General features: G+C 41.6%; 1 protein-coding gene across 2 annotated transcripts in view; it reads left to right on the top strand.

Moving 5' to 3' along the window:
- The window catches only part of pik3c2a (phosphatidylinositol-4-phosphate 3-kinase, catalytic subunit type 2 alpha), a 56366-nt gene that overhangs the window by 23694 nt on the left and 11053 nt on the right, over positions 1-21619 (top strand). For both annotated transcript variants that reach the window (XM_074633805.1, XM_074633806.1), the window contains 17 exons: positions 5295-5415; positions 7357-7468; positions 7738-7817; positions 8629-8692; positions 10344-10490; positions 10592-10625; positions 10828-11068; positions 13740-13862; positions 14092-14259; positions 14555-14672; positions 15283-15425; positions 17484-17675; positions 18754-18847; positions 18993-19087; positions 19991-20171; positions 20297-20401; positions 21220-21312. In XM_074633805.1, coding sequence (XP_074489906.1) covers positions 5295-5415; positions 7357-7468; positions 7738-7817; positions 8629-8692; positions 10344-10490; positions 10592-10625; positions 10828-11068; positions 13740-13862; positions 14092-14259; positions 14555-14672; positions 15283-15425; positions 17484-17675; positions 18754-18847; positions 18993-19087; positions 19991-20171; positions 20297-20401; positions 21220-21312 — 2111 coding nt within the window. The remainder of the gene's footprint in view (positions 1-5294; positions 5416-7356; positions 7469-7737; positions 7818-8628; positions 8693-10343; positions 10491-10591; positions 10626-10827; positions 11069-13739; positions 13863-14091; positions 14260-14554; positions 14673-15282; positions 15426-17483; positions 17676-18753; positions 18848-18992; positions 19088-19990; positions 20172-20296; positions 20402-21219; positions 21313-21619) is intronic.

The raw sequence follows: 21619 nt of genomic DNA, 5'->3' as shown, positions 1-21619 counted from the left end.
TGCAGATATGAGAGCTCTGAAGGAGGAAACGACATGCACAGCTGCCAAACTCTTTACCCCCTCCCCACCTCATTTTTTTCTTCTTTTTCTTTTCATTTTTTTCTATCGTGGGAAGTACACTACGTTCCTTTTCCGCACAAATAAAGGTTTGTCCCCTCACCATGGCGTACCCACGTTGAGCAAAAAGGGCAGGAGACTTGTTTTTTTTTTGTTTTTTTTCAAGCGCCAACTAAGATCTTTGGTTTCCTTGCCTGGGTGTTTTGGGAGCTGTTATTGGCTAACCCCTCGTTATACTCACACACAACTACAACCACTGTGATTGACATGTCTTTTGGGATTTGAAGCCAAGCACACTGGAAGCTGTCAGCCAGTCCTATGGGCTTTTCTGTTAGGCATATTATCCCAACTGTGTGACCAAGTTCACCGCTGTCTATGTGGGTCCCTGAGGATCAGCATTAAGGCCCAGACACACCAAACCGACATTAGAGAGCTAGCGGCGACAAAGGCCGCCCGTTGCGTCGCCTCACGTCGCCTGGGTCTTGGCCAAAAAGTTGCACTGGGACACACCACAAACACTACAGCCAACGGCCGACTACCACGTTCGTTCTGCGCCTGTGTGAGATGAAATAACTCTCCCTACTGCTCTTTACCAGCAGGTAGCGGTAGTCTGTATTCCTCATTCAAAAACGGAAACCAGAAGACCGAGGACTGCGGATATACAAGCCGTTGTTATGATACATACGAGAAACAAATCAGCGTTTGCCGACAATTTTAACACCACTCTCACTCACCACTTAGCTTCATTCCAGATGGACAGTTTCTAGGCCGACAGACGCTCACTGATGGCCCCAAACTGACCGACGGCCAACTGGCGGCTTGGTGTGTCAGCGCCTTTAGGCCACAAAGTGTGTGTGTGTGTTTTTGTTTGTGTCTTGATGTAAGTCCAAGTTTATTGTCTGTATCTATCTAACAACCCCACTGACAATGTTTCCTTGTGTGACAGCCAACCCATATATTTAAACGTAGTCAAGCCCTAAGCACTCTCTAGTGTGCCTACTGTATGTAACAGACTGTCCCACTGACCCATTCACCTCTCTGTATAGCCCAGTTCAACAGCAACAACCTATAGGAAGTGTATTTACTACTTTCCTCATCCTAATTGAACTTTCCTAGTTTTCCTAGTCTTCCTGCTTCTGCTGAGTTCACCTCCAGTAATCCCGCTGCCCCGGGGGTCACTTCCTAGATGCGTTTCCTTCTTTCCTAGTATGATGTCTAGTTGGTCGTTTCCTGTTTGACTTCCTATGTTGTCAGCAGCGTGTTGTTGACCCACATTGTTGGTGTTTGGATTGCTCTGGTTGGTCATTGCTGGAATCTTCTCTCTGGAAACAAAAGGCCTCAGTTCTACTCAAAGCTTTGATAGAAGGATAGAGAGAGAGAGAGAGAGATAGAGGACAGGAAGGGTACATTCTTCATTTCTTTCTGTCTGTCTCTCTCGCTTGTTCTCTTGCCTTATTTCTGTTGCTTCTTTCCATTTTACTTTTGCTGTCAAACACTTCCCATCGCCTGTTTCTCTTTTTTTTTCTCAATTTGTCTCCCCTCCCTTTTCTTGCATGACAACATTCTCCTCCACCCTTGTTTCCTTGTTGGATCTCCTCATCCCTCTTTCACTCCTCTCAGTCTTCATTTTGCACTGTTGTCCTAAGTCTCTTGATCCTGTCATCACTTCAGAGACTATACAGATTAACATGAGACACAAGACATTTATCACTTTCCTCTCTTTCCTTGTCAGTTTTTCTCTCTTGCCTCTCTCTGCTGTCATCTTCTGTCTTTTTTTTTCTCACCATTTCTCCCACACACTTTCTCTTCTCCCTCTATCTTCTCTTAAGCTTACCATCTCACTCTTCTGTTTCTTTCTAACTTTAATCTGCTGTGGATATCTGATGCTAAATTGTGCAACATTTACTCAATATTGCAAAAGGTTATTCCATTTACTTGTGGGTGATTATCTTGTGTAATTATGTGAAAAGTTAAAAAAGCTGTTGAGTAAAGCATTATGTAGTTTAACAAGATTGGTTTAATGACTAGTTGAAATACATTGCCCAACAGTTCAAAAAGGAGATTAGGTTCAAACATCTGTTGTTACTGCTGGTGTCATTCTGTAGTTGCGTCTTTGCCTTTAATCTTTATGATTATCTGTATCGTTTAAGACAGGGTTTAGACACGATTCTTCCAGGGCCTGGCTGTGTCTACTTGGATTCTGGGGATTCCTAACATACTGTGGCTGTAGAGGGGAGATGGAAGGAGCGAGAGAGGGGAAAAAGACAGAAATGCATAAAACGAAGTACAAAAAAAGAGAGAGAATGCAGAGAGGAGGAGGAGGAGGAAGGGAGAGTAGAGAAATACAGAGGGAGAGAAAGTGGTAAAGGTGCAGAGAAAAATTAAAACGAGATAGATTAAGACATTGTAAAATTGATGACAGAGGAAAGAAATGCTGGGTGTTGTTGGGCTCGGGTTTCCGTCTGCGGCTTAGAGGATATCGGAGAGGAGGGAACACCATCATGTTCCTCATTTCAGACGTAAAGGAAAGAACTTCACTTTTTTTTTCTTTTATTGGTGAAGTAACGTGACAAAATACAATATACATTGACATATGTACATAGACGACAGACATAATGGACAGACATACAGGCGATAACAGAGCAGTTATGATGATGTATGTGATGATATAAGAGTCTGGGAGTAGAGATTAGATCGGATTAAGCAGGGTATGTGTGGGTATGTGTTGGGATGTTTGCATGAGAGGCAGTGATATGGATCCGTGTTTAGGGACACTGGACACGTTGGTATGTGGAGTAAGGAGTAGGTTGTGTGGCGGCGAGAAAGAAGACAAAGTAGTAATGTTATAGTCGTAATAAATATATGATGTCACTGACAAGAACTTCACTGACTAATTGTTTTAGTTTTAGCCAGGTGTACCTAATAAACTGGCAACTGAGTGTAAATTAAAGTAAAGATTTTCAAAAGGTACAACAGCTAAACTGCCATGATACAACTTAAAGGAATGATGCATCTTGTTACAGTTTGTTTCAAGATGTTCCTATGTTATTATGTCAAGGACAACATGCTGAGTTCATGTGACGTGTCGCGACATGCTGGAGATTTCAGCTGTAGGTGAGAGTTCAGCAGTAAAAAGATAAGTTCTTTACATCATGGAGTCTCTGAAGCTATTACACTACGCCTTAATCATGACTTTGTATGCATTTCAGCCATAAACTCTTACACTTTCTACTACACTCTTCTACTTTAACATTGTACTTTTGCTTGTAATTATTGTTTTCCTTTTGCCTCTTTGTCTCTTTTTGTCTCTGAATCTGTCTGACAGTTGGACTTGTTACAGAAGCTGTTTGCTCGGAGTCATGCAGGAATTAGATCATTCCTCTTTTACATCTGAAACATGTTGGTCCGGTGGATTTAACAAGAACTTTATTCTGCTATGTCGCCAGTTCCTCCCATTGTGGATCCTACACAACACTGACTGGACCTGAAATGTGCTCCATAAGTTACTTATTACACTAGTTATTGTGGTATATTTATTTAACATCCCACTTTACTCCCTAGTCCTTAGACATGGCATCCTCTCATGAGTGTGTGTTTGTGTCAAATTGACCATCAATATTTTTGCGTGTATCCATATGTGACCCCGCCAACACCATTCCCCAACCATGTGTGAAATGGTAAACGGCATGCGACGGAGGAATTTTTCTCCTCTTTTTAAGTGGTGCCTTCAAAAATGCCCTGCTGGGAATTCCCTCACCACCTCAGAGCGCTCACAAAATGAGGCGTAGCCTGTCTTAATTGCTTTGCTACAAAACACTGCAGCGCATGTATAACCCCGCTGACCACCGCCGCGGCCGAACAGGCATACGGGACCGTGAGGCTAAAGCTTCTGGTGTAAAGCGGTAAGAAAAGACGCACCATTCCTCTGAAGGGTGGAGATCTGTTATTGCCGTAGCCAGGGGTGGTCTCCCTCCCTGTGTGTCTGTTAAGTAACCTGAGTGTGTGTGTGCTTAGTCCAAAGCTGAGATGTGTCTGTGTATAAAGTGTCTGTCTTTGTATCTGTCTATCAGTGTTTATGTATATTGCCAAGGTTAAGAGTGTGCTAAAACCTCCTTAGAGGAAGCTAAACATCAGAATAATCTGCCGTGTATCAGGTTACGCTCTCCGCCCAGTCTTCCCCTTGCCAGACACATCAGATATCAGAGCATACACAAACAACTAGAGCTGATCCCAAATCCCCCCCATTTCATATCGTTCCACAACACAGCGCTGTAATTCCTTTGATTCGAGAACAGGTTTCGCCGGTCAAAACACGGCAGGAAGGTTTGCGGTTTAGAGAGGAATTCTGATAAATGTAAAATCCAGAGTTCAGTTCCCACAGCAGCAAACAGGTGTCTGTTCTGAATAAGTCTCACTCTTAAATTGTATGATATTGTAGCTTGACATGATCGGCACTTGTAAACCGCAACACACATCAGACGTCGCAATGGTTTTAAGACAAAAAATAATTTAATTTTGATTTTCGTAAATAACTGTATTTATTATAATATAAATAAACATTTGGTCCCTGATAATGTTGGCTTAAAAGTGTTTAGTAATTTTCACTACAATGAGAGTTACAGGGGTGAAAAGTGTATTACTTTATTTATTTGTAAATTTGTTGTTTCAATGCAGAAATGGGGAAGGGCGCCCACCAGCATTTTATTTAATTTTATTTAATTTTATTTAATTTTATTTATTTATTTATTTATTTATTAAGAGGGCGACCAGTGCCCCCAAGAAGATGGCGCCCTAGGCGACCCCCTATATGGCCTATGCCCTAAGTCGGCCCTGGATCCCACTGATAAAATGTGTGCCTGTGTGGGATACGTTGTTTGGGGTGCTCCAAATTCCTCAGTTCCTACTTGAAACATCACAAAGCCACTTTTTGTTGATACCTTGTATTGTGTTCCAACTTTAGTTTCCTGTAATTGACGTATAATCTTGTTTTTTTAAAAGCATTTTACCTCATTCTCATAACGTCTTCTCTCTTTTTTTTGCTCTCCTCCATCATATCCTCTCCTTCTGTCTCTTAATTCTCTCTTTTCACCAACCACTGCTCCCTCCCTTCTCCTCTGGCTTTTCCTTTCCACTGCCCCTCCCTCACATCGGTCCCATGTGGTTCTCTTCTCCTCCATCAATATCCCCGATCACCCCTCCGTCCGTCCCTCCCTCTCCATCCTCTCCGCCCTCCTCAGTGAGTTCTCCAGTGGAGTTGTTGATCAGTCAGACTCTCTGCTGGGTCCACGATGACCTGGACCAGGTCGACTTCTCCAGCTACCTGCTCAAAGTCTGCGGCCAGGAGGAGGTGCTGCAGAAGTGAGTACATACACAAACAGAAAAAGTTGCTGAAAAACAAAACTTTTCCCAGGCTGACTTGGCAGTTTTGTTAATTATGCACAGGGTTTTGAATAGGTTTCATTTGTTTCGTTATGCCCTCAACTCCTCTCTCTTCTCTCTCTCTCTATCACTCTTCTCTTGGCATCCTCTCAAAATCTTGTACAAAGGAGACTGGCGGATGTTTCTATATCTCGCCCCGCGCCCTCCTCCACCATAGAAATTCTCTTCTCCCTCTAATCTGGGATGCATGGGAATGGTTACTCCCATACCAGGACTTAAAGGCCCAGTACACCCAAATGTTCAAAGTTGCATAATGAATCTGTCGTGACTGTAACTGCTGAACAGAGGAATGTGCTGTGTGATCATATACTGTAACTGATCTTTACAACCAAAATACACATAAATCATTGTTAGCATATGTTTTTTTGTCAATTCTTATGTTAATCCTGGAGACAGTTTGAGATCTCTGTTACTTTTTGATTATTTTTTTTTTGCTCTCTGCTACTTTCAAACCTTCCACATACACTGAGAGGAGGTTTTTGTATGAAAACCTGTAAATCCTGATTATTATGGATGCTTTGCAATCAATAATTACATAATTTCTGCTTCACCTGTAATCATAGTAGACAGCCCTTTCGGTATTAGGCCTGAAGCTATGTATCATCTGCCAAATCCCACATGTTGGTAATTTAGTGAGAGTCTGCAGCCACACCGGTAATAACTTGTTAAAACAGTAATGCCTTGTATAAAGGCTTTTGTCTGCGAGCTTCTCTCTGACTGTGATCAGAGGTTTCTGTGTTTAAAGCTAACTTTGACTCTACACAAAACATCTAAACTTGAGCAATCCTGGACAGACAGTATATCCAAAGAATAACATTCTCACCTTCTTTTTATCATCGTGGCTGTTAAGAAATATTCTTGGCAGGAATACATATCAGGGCTGCGTCCAAAATCACATACTATGCACTGCACACCCGATATGTGTACTATTGTTCAATATACTTTTGTGTGAATAATCACTGGTCATGTATCTTTTTCTGACGGAGGAAGGCAGTCCCGGGCCGGCACTCCAAAATATTAAAACAAGTGGCAATCAAGGAAGGAAATGTATTAAAATGCCTTTTATTATTGCGGCTAAATCATTAAAAAAGCCAACATGTTTCGACCACTGTAGATCTTCGTCGGGGCTTAAAACAAACCGGATGTGGCCTCACTTATATATGGTATCGACAACCAATGGGAGGCAATCACATGATCATCATAATACATACCGTAAGGCAAAAAACGTGTCTGGTGCTCTTGGAAAACGTGGAAAAAGAAACCCGTAACCATGGTAACCCGTACCAACCTAATGTGACCAAATGATTATTCTTGAGAATCATAAAGTCTGAACTAATTTAAAGAATATATTACGCCTACATTACACATTACCATCACACCTATAGCAAAGTGAAATTGTATACTTACACTTAAATTGAAACGTTAGTGACGTAGATGTGCCCAAAAGCCAATTCAGGACACTGGTTATGGGTATTATCTCTGCATTACACCATATAGAAAACGTTTGATTCTGATTGGGTGTTGGGTTCCCATTATTTTTCAAATAACCACGTGGCTCTAACAAGTGAACTCAACACCTCAGTGACAAAAAATAACAAACCAAATAATACTAACACAAAGTAAATATTGTGTTTCCCCCCAAAATTATAGACTAAACAAATATTATTTTACATTTCTGGGAAGTATAAGAGGGATAATCCACTCTGACTTCAGTTATGAACAATAACACAGTCCTCTCCATTGAAGGAGTTTTTACTCTGTGCGTGTATTTTATTTTATTTTTTCAATAACTGTTCATTATTATCCTTGACATATGTTATGATTTTCTAAATCGTGCCTCTCTGTTGTCCCGTGCCACAGTAAACACAGCTTAGGCAGCCATGAGTACGTCCAGAACTGCAGGAAGTGGGAGAATGAGATCACATTACAACTACTCTCTCGTTCCACCATGAGACGAGACTTGGCACGCAGCGTAAGTCACTTCATCAAGCTAACGCATGAGCTCCTGTGAACTTTATAGTAGAATTTTACTGAACTGTGACATAATGCATTTCATGTTATGCCACTAAGAGTCATTTACAACTTCAGTCCCACTACTGGAGACCTACAACATATAATATATTCATTTGGTGAAATGATGATCTCAATGATTTATGATGATAATGTATCACTGATATTTAGGCTCCTGCTTACCTGTCATCTTATGTGCTTGGTTGGTAAATCTTGACTTCTTTTGTTTAGGTGGAAGATGACAACTCTGTGGTAGATTTAGAGAAGCACCTGGGCCAAGTGGACAGGCCATTCAAGGAGAATGTCACCAGGTATGAGGGTCCTACGCTGGAAGAACATGTAGTTATCAATTTTGTTTTCTTGTCAAGAAATTATGTTATGCAGAAACATAATAGACTCAGTTTTCTTTTAGTTGCATCTCTTGTCTGGTCTTCAAAATGGTAGTTTGAGTTAAATGTGTAGTTTTAGTTTAGTTTGCTGGATTGATGCATAATTAATTAATAAGGAGGACTCTGGAAGTTGTCTTTGTAGTTATATTATAATCTGTTAGGGCTGGGCGATATGGCCAAAATCTTCTGTCACGATATACAGTAGGTCATTTCATATCTTTATAACGATATATGTGACGATATAACGTGTTTTCTGGTAATTCAATAAATAAATAGTCTATATGAAATAACCACATGGTTAAACCTATTTTTGTATACTCCTGTGTGAATTAAAGTACTACTGAGTATTTTCTCATTTTAAGAACTTGAGTGTAAAATGAACATAACAGTTTTAAGTGAAATATTGCGATAGAAACCGTATAGAAAAATATATACAATAGACATTTTCACATTGTTTTGACGATACATATCGTCATATTGCCCAGCCCTATAATCTGTTTTATACTCTCTCTGTGTGTTGCCTCTAAATTACATGCACGACTGTCATTTCTATTACCCTAAAACATTTTAAAGACCTAATGGCGGTCTGGAGTTACTTTCATTTAACTAAAGTGAACTTTCTACATTCTGTCCTGATCCGATTAGCACTAACAATAAGTGAAACACAGTCTAAGTGCTTCTGTCATTTCTCATTCCTCACTCATCTCTCTCTTTTCTGTGTGTCTTGTTGCAGACAAGGCCTGGCTGATTATTTAGAAGGCTATCACAATCAAGTCAACATCTGCCTACAAAATGAGGTACATGTCGTTCCTTTGCAGGTCTTCAAAGTTAAGTAGGTCTTTAGTTTGGATAGTTTGCCTCTCCCTTTGTTTACTGTTATGCTAATGACAACATTAACTTATATGTGTAGACCAGCTAGTTATGTATCCACAGGATCTATCTGCACCGTACTGTGTAGAAAGGTATTGATTTTCAAAATGTAATTTTGTGTAGTTGCCCTTTATATTGAGACTCATTTAGACTCTGGTCCCACCTCTGATGCTACACCTTAATACAACACTCTTTCACTGAATAGTTTCACTGGAAAGTCTCCAGACGTTTGGCCTCATGGAGTAACATTCTCTTAAATGTATCTTATAGTTTCTTTAGAGAAGTCAACTACTAATGTTCTTAACCATCCAGATCTTCTCTTACCCAGCTGTGCTGAATGATGAATCTTGATCATAAATTGGAGGCGTGTGACTGATTGGTTTTTTTATTGTTAGCATTGGGAACCCCCCCTAACCACTATATACAGTAAGGGCAGGTGTTGTGCCATGTGAAAATACTCTGGCACATGCCCAAGAATTGGAGAGATGCCACCAAAAAAAAAAAAGGCTGTAAGAAAAAGAACTTCTGCAGTAATGAAATTGAGGTTCTGTTAAATAAACTTAAATAAAGTAAACATGTGATTTTCCAGAGCGTCCGTACTGGTGTTACAGGTCAATCAAAAAGCATCTAAGAGCAGCGTGTAAGCCATTCAGAAGCTGAACGCACGCAGTATCACCCATGGCTTTTTATGATCTTCATTTAATAGTATTTCTTTAGCCCACAAATCTAATAATCCAATCATTGTAATTACTCTAAATATGTATATAATAATCTGAATTTGATTATATGATATTCATGCGGTTTTTCATGTTCCTCAAATCTAAAACTTGTGTTTCCTTGCGTTGGACAATTTGTGGACTGTAAACAATGTTTTTTTTCTTATCTTGGTAAGAGTGCTCTCAACCACCCATGAAATTATCTCTTACCTAAGAGACGAGCAAAAAATAAGAAACATTGATGAATCCCAGAAATCAGTAGATACGAACAAAATATCGTTTCCTGCTTGAGGCCCATTGTTTTCAAACCTTGTTGTCTCCATTCAAATACGTCACACACGTGAATGTTAATATACTAGGACATTCCTGGAAGGCAGGCTTTCTAGAAACGGCACATCTGGTTTTCGGCCAGTGTGGGTTTTTGTGGAGTAATTGAATGCAGGCTGCACCGTAGCTAAACTACGCTCCGCCCTCAACCCCAACTTAAACCTGATAATGGCATCAAGATTTATTTGAATGTGCCGTGACAGAAATCATAGCATGTACAGCAATTAATGTACTTGTAGCATGCAAACGTGTGTGTTGTTTTGAGCATTGTTTGTTACACACACACACACAGTAGGCTGGTTCCAGTTTACTGTTTAGTTGAGAGTCTGTTTGATGAATTGGTGGTGGTGGAGACCTCCTGCTGTGTTGCACTCGTGTTAAACAATGGGGGATTTTACTGTTTAAAGACAAGCTGAAAACAAAAGTTACACATCAGGAGGATATTCCTTTCACAACAGGCCCGTTTGAGTATGTGAAGAGTGATGCAGTTATAACACACATGCTATACCAACCTGCTCTGTATCTCTGTGTTCAGAGTACCCAGTATAAGACGGTGGACCGGGTGGTGCAGACTATGAAGAACCTATGCTGCGCTCTGGATGAGGTGGAGACCCAGGCCATTACAGAGGCCATCAAAAGGCTGCGACACTCCATCAATTTACCCAGGACGCGCTCACCCAAGGTGGGCTCTTGACACATACTGCATCATGCTTCACACATTCATACATAGCATTGTTTAGATGTAATGATCTCTTTCTAAAACCAACATGTTTTGCTTTGTAGTTGGGGTCCACATCGCCGGGTCAATCATCAAATGGTAAGTTCTGTACACACACAGTCACTCTCAACCTCCACTCATTCAACTAAACTGTGTGTGTTGCCCATCATGGACAGCTTATTAATTGAGTACCTGTGAGTGGCAGCATGTATTTATGATAAATGGATTTGCATTTATATAGCGCTTTTCTAGTGTTTCTCACCCCTTATAACTTCTAATAACTGTGTTTTGACTCTGACAGGTCACAGCAGTCCCGTGGAGGAGGGCATGGCCTTACTGACGCAGGCTGTCTACGACCTGGCCAAGCTCTACCTGCGCTCCTTCTGCCCCCCATCCGCCTCCTTCAACTCAACTCCGCTGCCCCAGGGTGCAGACGGAGACAGCGTCGAGGGGAGGAGCAGCAAAGAAGCTTCTGGCACCACAGACCACCTTCAGTTCACTCTGTTCGCCTTGCACGGCATCCCGGGCAACTGGGTCAGCAGGTAAACGGTCACACGATGAAAATCCTCTGGTCTCTACACTTACACTTAACACTCAGGGTATACGACCACATGAAGCACGTAGTTGGATGTATTTTGCAGCAAAACGTTTGATTTTCCCACAAGTCTTTTCAAGACTTTCTATGAAATTGTAAATTTTAATAGATGAAGTACTCTATCCTCTTTACTGTAGGATAATTAACGCCTTTATTCATGCATTTGTTCTTGCATGATCGCCCACTTGTTCTGTATTATTAGTGCCACCCACACTTAACTTAATTGTTCTTCTGCAAGATAGGGTCATAGATGAAGACGAAGGCAGTGCAGAATTCTAATCAGCTTGTTTGCCAAGTGCATACAATTAGTGCAACAGCAGCTTAAATTCAAAAGAAACAATATGATGGTCAAAAAACATGGTTTTGTCTCAAGACTAAGGTTGTATGATGACAGTTTATTGTAAAGCAGCGAGGACCAAGGAGAGTGTTTTTGTGACAACGGTACAACACAGTACGGCGGGCTGCGCTGTCACAGCACATACTCTTGTTTTTTTCTACTAAACAAACGGCTCCGGTGTTGCTCCCCTCGTCTTCATTTTCCATGCCAGTGTCCGGTTTCACCCTATCTCCTGCGTGTGTCTGGGCCACAGAGCTGACACAAATTTTCCATTCCCAGCTCTGTCACGCATCAGTGACCAGGATCACTACATTTCTGACAAGCCCTTCCACGGTTGCATCGGTTTGTAACGTCTAAAACGGATAAGAAAGGATTTTGATTCTCTTATTGTAGGAAAAAAAGATAGAGAGTTGAAAGACTTTGAACTTTCAGAGGAAGTCTGGGTGATAGGGGACGATCCAGTGCCACCGGCGCTACTGTCATCATGAAGAATAGTCCTCAGATATAGATTTATAAGACGCCAACCAAGATTATGGTCAAAAGATTAAAGTGGACATGAATCAGTCAACCAAGTTAAGATGGTTTTTACTAAATGGATTTCCACTCTAATGAACAATTATATAACAAACATGACAAATGTCAGCATTTAAAAGAAGAAAAAAAGCTTTGTTTCATCTTTCGCAGTTTATGAAACGGGCTGTTTCATCCTTGGTGTTAACGTTGTAAAAAAACATCTTTTCACTGAGGAACAATACAATAGTGTCCCCCCCTTTTGTTTTCTTCTGTCCCGTGTCTCCTCAGTCTCCGTCTTTCACGGTCTCTACAGTTCTATCTGTGTAACTCAGCCGAGCCAACCAACCTGGTGACGCTACAGGCTTGAGTACTGCAACATGGCGGCGCTCTCCTCTCGCCACGAAAGCTGCACGAAAGATGAAACAAAGCTTCCTTTTTTTTCTTTTAAATGCTGACATCTGTCATGTTTGTTATATAATTGTTCATCAGAGTTGAAATCCCTTTAGTAAACTAGCTTAACTTGGTTGACTGATTCACTTCAAGGTCGGATTAAAAGTGCAGCAGCTTGAAATAAAGACTTTAAAGGAACTGTAACCCTGACTGTAAGATGGAGGCGGCAGTCCCGTCCTTGCATGGTAATTTTCTGGTCGGCCAGCGAGGCCTTCATAAAGAAAGGAACTGCTTAATAACAGGCCTATTTTACGCCAGCGCAGCCTCTTCCAGCAGCTATTTTAAGCCACCGCCAAACATTTCTGCAGTGACAGTCATTCCAAAGACACCTCCAAAAATATTTAGCTCCTCTGAACCCGAGGCCAGAGGGACACAGCGAGTACAGTACTATTTTCCAGCCCGGTCGGGTAGCTAGGCATTATCTGTTGTGTGTTGTGGTGTTACTATAATGCTGCCTTGGCGTTGTTGTGGCTCGTGTGTCATCCATCTGGAGCCTCACTACATGCCACGGCATTGCCAGCATATTGAGACACCGTGACTAGCGGTGGAGCTGCCAGCACAGATGGCACTGAGCAGAGTGGATCAGGCCTGTTCTGTAGTAGTGAAAGTCTGTAAAATGTATTTTCACTCTCCACTCACATGCATCTTTAATAGAAACACAGAGGTTATTTTTGGATATGTTGTGGAGTTGTGCAACTAAACTAAATGCTGCTGGATGTGACTGATTTGTTCCCATTTTATTGCATCACATCTGGGAATATAAAACAGCAAAATGTGCATGCAACACTCTTTAATTCAATTCATGCAAGCATATAGAGGCAAGGTTATAAATAGCTGTTTTAAAGCCTCTACGCAGCCATCGCTGACCCGCACAGGTGTTTTCACTTATGTTGCAGGTCCGTGTGGGAGTGTACCGACTCCCTTATATCTTATTTGTTACACTGTTATGATACTTGTATGCCTATTTTACAGTAGACATTTTGACATATCAAATCACAAGAGCAATTAATAACAATAGGCAACACTTTATAATATCCATCATTAATAAATGGTGAATTGATAGTTAATGAAACATTAATTAATTATTTTACTGTTAACAAACAATGACATGTTTGTTAGAAATATCCCAGCAACCGGTAAGCATTCACGTAACAAACATTGTCAAATTTATACTAAATAAAAATGAGTTCTAATGGTTTTGTCACATCTACTGGCCATATGAGTATCTGACAGAGCCGTTGATCAGCCACACAGGGCTTACTGAAAGACATGTGTGCTCACACACAGTAGTAATACTTATTGTGTTGTTTTGTTGCAGTTATGAGAAGTACTTCCTGATGTGTTCCCTCACCCACAACGGCAAGAACCTGTTTAAACCGGTCCAGTCCAAGAGAGTGGGCACATACAAAAACTTCTTCTACCACATAAAATGGGACGAACTGTGAGTGATCGCCTTGGCCTCCTCCTTTCCTTTCCTCTCCTCTCCTCTCCTCTCCTCTCCTCTCCTCTCCTCTCCTCTCCTCTCCTCTCCTCTCCTCTCCTCTCCTCTCCTCTCCTCTCCTCTCCTCTCCTCTCTACTTTCTCCTTTCTGACATTTCCATACCAACAACATGCTGTTTGCTCTGTCCTCCACGCTGCTAACACGCTAACACTGTCCTCACCTCTCCCAGGATCAACTTCCCCATAGCAGTAGCTGTTCTCCCGTTGGAGTCCATACTGAGTCTGACTCTGTTCGGGGTGCTGAACCAGAATGCCAGCGGCTCTCCAGACTCCAACAAACAGAGGAAAGCTCCAGAGATGCTGGGCAAAGTCTCTATGCCGCTCTTTGACTTTAGACGGTGAGGAGAGAGGAACAGCCAGTGGTGGCTGGTCATGATTTTGCAAAGTCATTTAAGTACAGTAGATGTCCCACTTGTTATGGAGTATGAATTATCTCTCACTGGTCAGTCAGCAGGATTTAAGTACTTTATGCATTCTGGTCATTTGATGGACCTCTAACAATACAAAGTCATTAAAAGATCATGAAAGTTAACACATTTGCCACAGTGAAAGGAATGCTGTTTATTACATTGCTTACCCTGGTTGTTCTGGTTGTTGTTGTAGTTGTTGTTCATTGCTGACTGTGTTTTGCAGGGTGCTCGCCAGGGGCAGCAGGTTGTTGTGTCTGTGGACGTCTGCCCAGGGAGCTGCTGCTGCCGCCGGCTCCACTGGCAGCCGCAAGAGGATGCCCGCAGAGAGAATAGTACTACAGGTATGTGGTGGTGCTAATAGCATCTGTAATAGTACTAGTAGTGAGAAGTAATAGTGCATTAATAGTAGCAATTGTACTTGAATTCATTATCAGAGTGGTATTGTTAGACTTTGTGGGAGCACTTATAGTGATCTTACAGTAGTAGTAGTAGACAGTAACCGAGATAGTCGTAGTGGTGCAGTAGTAGTAGCAGCAGTATTCTTTCTCTTTCTGCCTTTTATCGTGACTACTATGACAGCTACAGTACTACTACTGCACTACCTTCACATCTGAGAACCAGTGCGCTATGACTGCTACAACTATTGCTATATTTATCAGTAGTAATAGTACACCAACATCGTCTATTGTACATGTAATACTCATCGTACTGATGGTAGTAGAGGTAGCAGTACTGGTAGGTTTCATAATGGAAACAGTACTATGGTTTTAATAATACCAGTTATTGTCTAACTGCGTATGATATCGACAACGTTGCAGTTTGTTTTGGACCTAGTTTTCATTTTCTTCCAAATAAGAAAGAACAGTATATTTATGAAATGTGTCTTCTTGAATTAAAGTTACTTCAGAGCAATAACCTGATACCAACTTTGGTATTTGTGTTAACCCTCAGGTGGACTTCCCCAACTCAGCGTTGGATGTTTTATATGTGGGACCCAAGGAAGAACCCAGACCGGACACCAACACACTGGAGGAGCTGGATCCTGATCTGCGACGCAAACTGGAGAAAATCTGCAGCCGAGCCTCCAACTTTGGGTACGAGAATCTCCCCCATGTTTTCAGCCTTTTCTGCTGTTTTTCGTCTCTTCAGTTTGTCAGGGAAATTTGGTTTGCAGGAATGATTTAAAATAAAAGCACTGACATCAGTTAATGCCACTAGAGAGGTGGTCTTAATGTTGCTCAGCTTGATGTGCAAAACAGACGTGCTTCTTGTACAAACACAAGAGGCTTGAAGCAACTGCTGGAGTGTGTAAGAACTTCTCAATTTGTGATTACAATGTCCTTCTGCATGAGTCAAAAACAACAAAATACGATATTTTCTTTGCAACTTGCCACCATGTGGATAAATGAGTCAAAAGCCACCCACACGTGATCGGTGGTAAAAATCGCTCTGCGCTATGGGAAGAGTGGTCCCGCCCAACTAGGCGGAAGCGCTACCCTTGACGTGGCGCACCACTTGTAATTGCCACAGAGCGCTGCGCTCAAGATTCAAATTACTTTGACCTTCGTTGCCGCTGACCTTTCAAAGCGCAACCAATGAGATAACAGCTGCAACTGTTGTTGTTGTTGTTGCTTAGAAACGGTGAATAATGTTCCTTGCACAGAGCAAATTTCTTATCATGTGACGGCATCTGAAGGCCGTGTATGCAAGACAACATCTCTAAGTTTGTGTTTATTATTGTTGATAACAATGCAAATTTAAATGTTGTTTAAAAAACTAGTTTTTTTATTTTATATATGAAATATATTTCACCTCAGGGGAATCAAAACCACACTTTTAAAGGGTGTGTAGTTTAATGTTGAATCTATGTGCTTCTGAATTATGATTGTAGTCTATTGACTGCTAGTTAGGCTTTTTGTAAACTTCCAGTACTTACTGCTATGGGAGTCAGAAGCGTGCACAGAAACAGTATTTCTGTTTGATTTATCCCCTTCAGCAGACAGCTTTTTGGCCGTCGCTCAGACCACCCGAAATCCGTTGGACTTACTAGATTTGCGTAGAGATTTTAAAAGATGCCCCTGACTTTGCCAGCCCCAGCTCCCCCATAAACGCCTGTATGTTGTCTGCTCCAGCGTGTCTGTTCTCTTCCAGCTGCTCCAGGCCCAGCTAAATGCTCTCTTATGCCTGCTGCCAGCCAAATCTCCTCCACTCTGCCAACATGCATGAGACTCAACCGGCACTTTAGCACAGAGCGCTCTCTCACTGGGCTCTCACCGCCTGCTGCCTGTCCTGCCCATTCATCTCTCCAGCCTCTGTGGGCACAGGACTAGTGGATCTGTCGTGTGCTGTTTCAGTGTGTGTGATATTCCATCAATCGCTTAAGGAGAAATGTTTTTATTAATACAAGGAGGTCAACAGCTCTGGCAACTTCAGAGAGGCAAAAGCTGGCTGACAGAGATATTTAACATCAGTGTTTTTTTGCTTGTGGTGTCCAGGGCCCACCGGGGGACCCGTCGTGTGATGTGCCACACCTTGAGTTTCACAGTTCACTCTCTCACAGGTCTCACAGGACACTAGCCAAGAAATTTCACACTTATTCAATGGTGTTAAAGACATTTTATTTCCTGTGTGTGGTTCGTTAAGTCACCGGTGTTATGTGACTCTAAAGTCTCATGAAATGATTGTATTCTTGTACCTTTATTTGCTCAGGAAAGATTATCTGAACATGTCAGCTCTTTTCTTTTCGATGTACATTTACAAACTCAAACACTTCCAAGCTATCCTGAATAACAAGTCTAACACTCTGGACCACTGAAGATTTCCTCTGAAGTTCTTGTGTGATTCTGTTTTAGTGCTCTCTCTCTGTTGTCTGTCTGTTTTAAACATTATTGTTGACCCTGCCAAGTAAACTCCTCATTTTGGAGATGTTTAATATTTTCTGTTAGTTTATTTAACAGTGTTAAAACCTAGAAGTCGTTTTTAAACATATGACACATTTCAGTTGGTTACATATGACTGAAAAGATGAATAACTCAAAAATCCAGGTGAAGAAACACATTTGTGGGGGGCAGTTTATTAACATCTTTATTTATTTTTTTGTAAATACCATCTCATCCATCTTCCCTCTCCGTCTGTTTTCACTCCGTCTCCAGGCTGAAGCGGGCAGATCACCAGCTTCTATGGGACCATCGGCTCCACTGTCGGAAGGACCACCCCAGCAGCCTCCCCAAAGTGCTGGCCAGTGCGCCCAGCTGGGACTGGGCCAGCATGGCTCACATCCACTCCCTGCTGCGCCACTGGCCCCTTCTGCCCCCCGTCACTGCGCTGGAGCTGCTCGACTCAAAGTATGCACTGTGCTCAAGACTTAAAGTTACTGTGAGGAACTTTTAACTAGTTATGAAACAGTCTCAATGTAATACTGATGCCTCTATACGACCTACATAAGGAAACAAGACCATCAGCGAGAATAGCGGCTTTTGCCATAAAGTTATTCTTAATGCCTGTCATCGGGTCCGATTCCCCGTGAAATTAGAGAAGTTCACCAGAAACGCCAACCAGCCCGCCGCAGACAGATCCAGATCCGGCTTCGCTGCCGCCTTCCACCTGCATTCGGACCTCCAGCGGGAGGTGGAGAGTTCTGCACGGCTCCTCCTCCGGCCAGGAGCAAAGCTTCACCTCGCTGCTCCGCCGGTCCCCGGTGGGGGTCAACACCGACACCATGATGCTGGAGGCCCAGGCCGTATTGCTGGGCCTGCTGGAGGGAAGGGAGGCACGGGAGAACCAGAACCAGGACTGAGCGGGGCAGACTGTCAGACCCTGCTTCAGTAAAATGAGAGGTTTTCTAAAGAGACTCTGGTGCTCGGAAACACTACCGCTTTTGTCCACAGGGACCGCCACTTTCAACGCAAAATGAGAGTTCCTCGTAGTACCTTTAAACAGACATTTGGTCGCAGGTTCTTAAGAAATCTGAAATTTATATAAATATCAAAAAAAGTTGTGAATAATTTTATTTGAAGAATGCATTTTAGCATGCAAAAAAAATATATATATAATAATAATATATAATAATTAATAAATAATTAATAATTATATAATATATAATAATAAAAAATACAGCATAGGGTTAGTACAGTTTTTATTTTTGTTTGGGTTTTTTTGGTCACGTGTCTTCATATATTCAAACTTAATTTTTTTAACATTGACTTGTTTGTTCTCTTTTATCATTAAAATTATCATTAAATTTGAACTTTGTTTAAATTTGGTGTGTGTGACTTATATGTATGTATGTGTGTTTTAATTTTTCTTGGTGAAGCCAAAGTCAAGTTTGAATTGTGGAAAAAATGTTTCTTCTCTGTTTAACTCTACAGATCTTTGTTTGTTGTATGTCCTGTGTCTAATTGTGTGTGTTGTGTGTGTGTTTAGGTTTGCAGATACAGAAGTGAGAAATGTGGCTGTTAGCTGGATTGAGAAGAGCAGTGACGATGAGCTGGCTGACTACCTGCCACAGCTAGTACAGGTACATCTAAAAATATACTCACTCTCACATGTCACCCACTCAGTCACTCATCACTCAACGGTTCTCTCTCATGCATTCACTCCCTTTCACTCACAATTCCTCCGTCTATCATTCTAAGTTACTTTTCTCTGTCGACTCTTCTCAGGCACTAAAGTTTGAGTGTCACCTAAAGAACGCCCTCGTCATGTTCCTGCTGTCCAGAGCGCAAGGCAACATCAACATTGCCCACTACCTCTACTGGTGAGTTCGCAGCAACCAGCTGTCGTAGCTGTTTTCAAACAAACATCTGAAAGGAAATGCTGCAAAATAAAGAGTCTGATAGATGCTGAAGTGAATGAAGAGGCTTCCAGAACATCTGAAAAAACATCCATCGAAAAAAAAAGTGGTATTTCAAGATGCGATGAGCACTTGGTCACCAAAAAAATACACTTGGTAATGTGTCTATATTGCTGTTTATGGCATTATTTATCAAACATACCTTACCACAAGTTTATCTGATTTCCTGTTATTCAGTAGCTTGTATGAATGGTCATACAACATACAGTACTGTTCATTAAAGGGGTCCTTTATGTTACTTAAGTGTTGCATAGTGAAAAGCGAAGCTTATAGGAAGCCAATCTAAATGCTGACAGTGTTATTATCAGTGCTGCACGATATATTGTTTTTAATCGTCATCGCGATGTCAACTTGCGTGATAAACACATCGTGAAAGACTGTGATATTGCAGTTTTTTGAGTTAGTTGAGAGTATCAGTAGAAAACTGCACTTTAAAATGTTTGTTTGTGTTCAATAAAAGAATGTTGGAAATAATTTCCTTTCATTTTTTAATTAAACAAGCAATTTGTTGTATTTCAGCAGTATACTGAAATCTTGGTTTATTTATCACAAGTAATATCGTTATCGCGATATTCAACGTTATCGCATCTCGTATGTTTTCCTTACATCAGCAGCCCTAATTCTATAGCCATTAAATTGTGCAATCAACATTCACTTCATAATGATAAGTTAAAGCAAAAAACTTGTCTATTGCCACTTTAAGCACTTTGATGCTGATTACATAAAAACAGTCTTAAGGAAAAGCGAGTGTCCAGGATGATAGTGTCCGGTAAAGTTTGCCTGTTGTTGTGTGTGTCATGGCTGCAGGCTGCTGAAGGACGCTGTCCAGGATCCCGCCTGGGGAAAGCGTTACGAGCGGGTGCTGGGTGCCCTGCTGTGTGTCTGTGGAGTCAAGCTGAGGGCGGAGCTGGAGAAGCAGACTCACCTGGTCAACCTGCTGGGAGCCGTGGCCGAGAGGGTCCGACAGGCCGGGGGGTCTGCACGACAGGTCAGTGTGTGTCTGTGTGATCTGGCTGTAATATTGTACGTTACTGTATTGTGTATTGTGTGTGTGTGTGTGTCTGTGTGTTATAACATTTCTATGTGTGTTTTTGTATTTTCATGTGTGTTCAGGTGGCGCTGCAGGAGGGCCTTGAAAATGTTCAGAACTTCTTCCAGAGGAACAGCTGCCGGCTGCCCCTCAGCCCCAGTCTGGTGGCCAAAGAGCTAAACTTCAAGGTCACACAACACACACACACACACACACACAGGCCATGAATAATGAGAGGTTGTCAATTTAGCATGATTCCGCTATTCTTTAATTATAAAGAATCTTCAGTTAAATACAACTCCCTCACCACACTGGATATACGTGATCCACAAAGAATTAGCAGCAGTGATTTCATATCTGTAACATTGAATAGAAACACGCAGAGCAGGAGATTAAGAAAATCTCAACAGAACAGTTAAACACAAAAACAACCACATGCTCTTTGTAGAACCTCTGTGGTTCAAACCGCCCAGGAAATGAGCTCATTAGGCTGCAGTTCCACCAAAACACAGAACATATGCATGCAGATATTCTCAAAGATCTTCATCACAGATAATGAGATACTTCTGATGTCATCCTAACATCTGTATGTATTTTCTTAAGTAAGAGGAGGAACATTGCTCGCCACAAAAGGAGATAAAGGAGCTTCTAATCAGACCTTCCTCTAGCGAATCTATCATTTTGCTTACCTCAGGGGTTATATAGAGTCATTTATAGTTTAATTGGTGATTAAACGATGACCCCAGTTAGACACGTCTCTTATGTGGATATGATCCAGATGTATTAGTCATTGGATGGTGACGTTTTTGGAGACGTGTCATCATGACATACGGTATGTGGCCTCTGGGTAGGTGAGACGAAACAACAAGTGGCTCTAAAATCATATCTCAAGATAAATCAAAGATGCAAAGATAGACATGATTAGATGCTGTTGTAAAGCTGGATCTTACAAACAGAACAGCATCATGTAGAGCATCAGAAGAATAAAATCTGTTTGTGTGTGTAGGCCTGCTCCTTCTTCAACTCCAACGCAGTTCCCCTGAAGCTGGCCCTGGTCAACGCCGACCCACTGGGAGAAGAGATCAATGTTATGTTCAAGGTACTGTACCCACACACTAACACTATGAACTGTGTATGGAAAAAGCTGACCATGGAGACACAATGGAAAACGCTGAAAACAAACTTCATGAACAGCCATTGTTTTATTGTACGTACACCTGAGAACTGGTTCTTGTGTATCTTTTGCACATGCTCCATTAGTTTAAAGGGAGTTGTCATCAGGCACATCAAAACTTGCTGTAACCAACTGTTGTTTACATGCTTCTCTTCTGAACACTGCGCCCCCTGGTGGCTGAAGTGAAATCCAACCAGTAATAATAAAGTGTTGTGTAATTCGTCTCTTTGTT

This window comes from Sebastes fasciatus, chromosome 4 (assembly GCF_043250625.1).
Source record: "Sebastes fasciatus isolate fSebFas1 chromosome 4, fSebFas1.pri, whole genome shotgun sequence".
In the NCBI taxonomy this organism is placed as follows: Eukaryota; Metazoa; Chordata; class Actinopteri; order Perciformes; family Sebastidae; genus Sebastes; species Sebastes fasciatus.
This window is presented reverse-complemented; position numbering and strand designations above follow the sequence as displayed.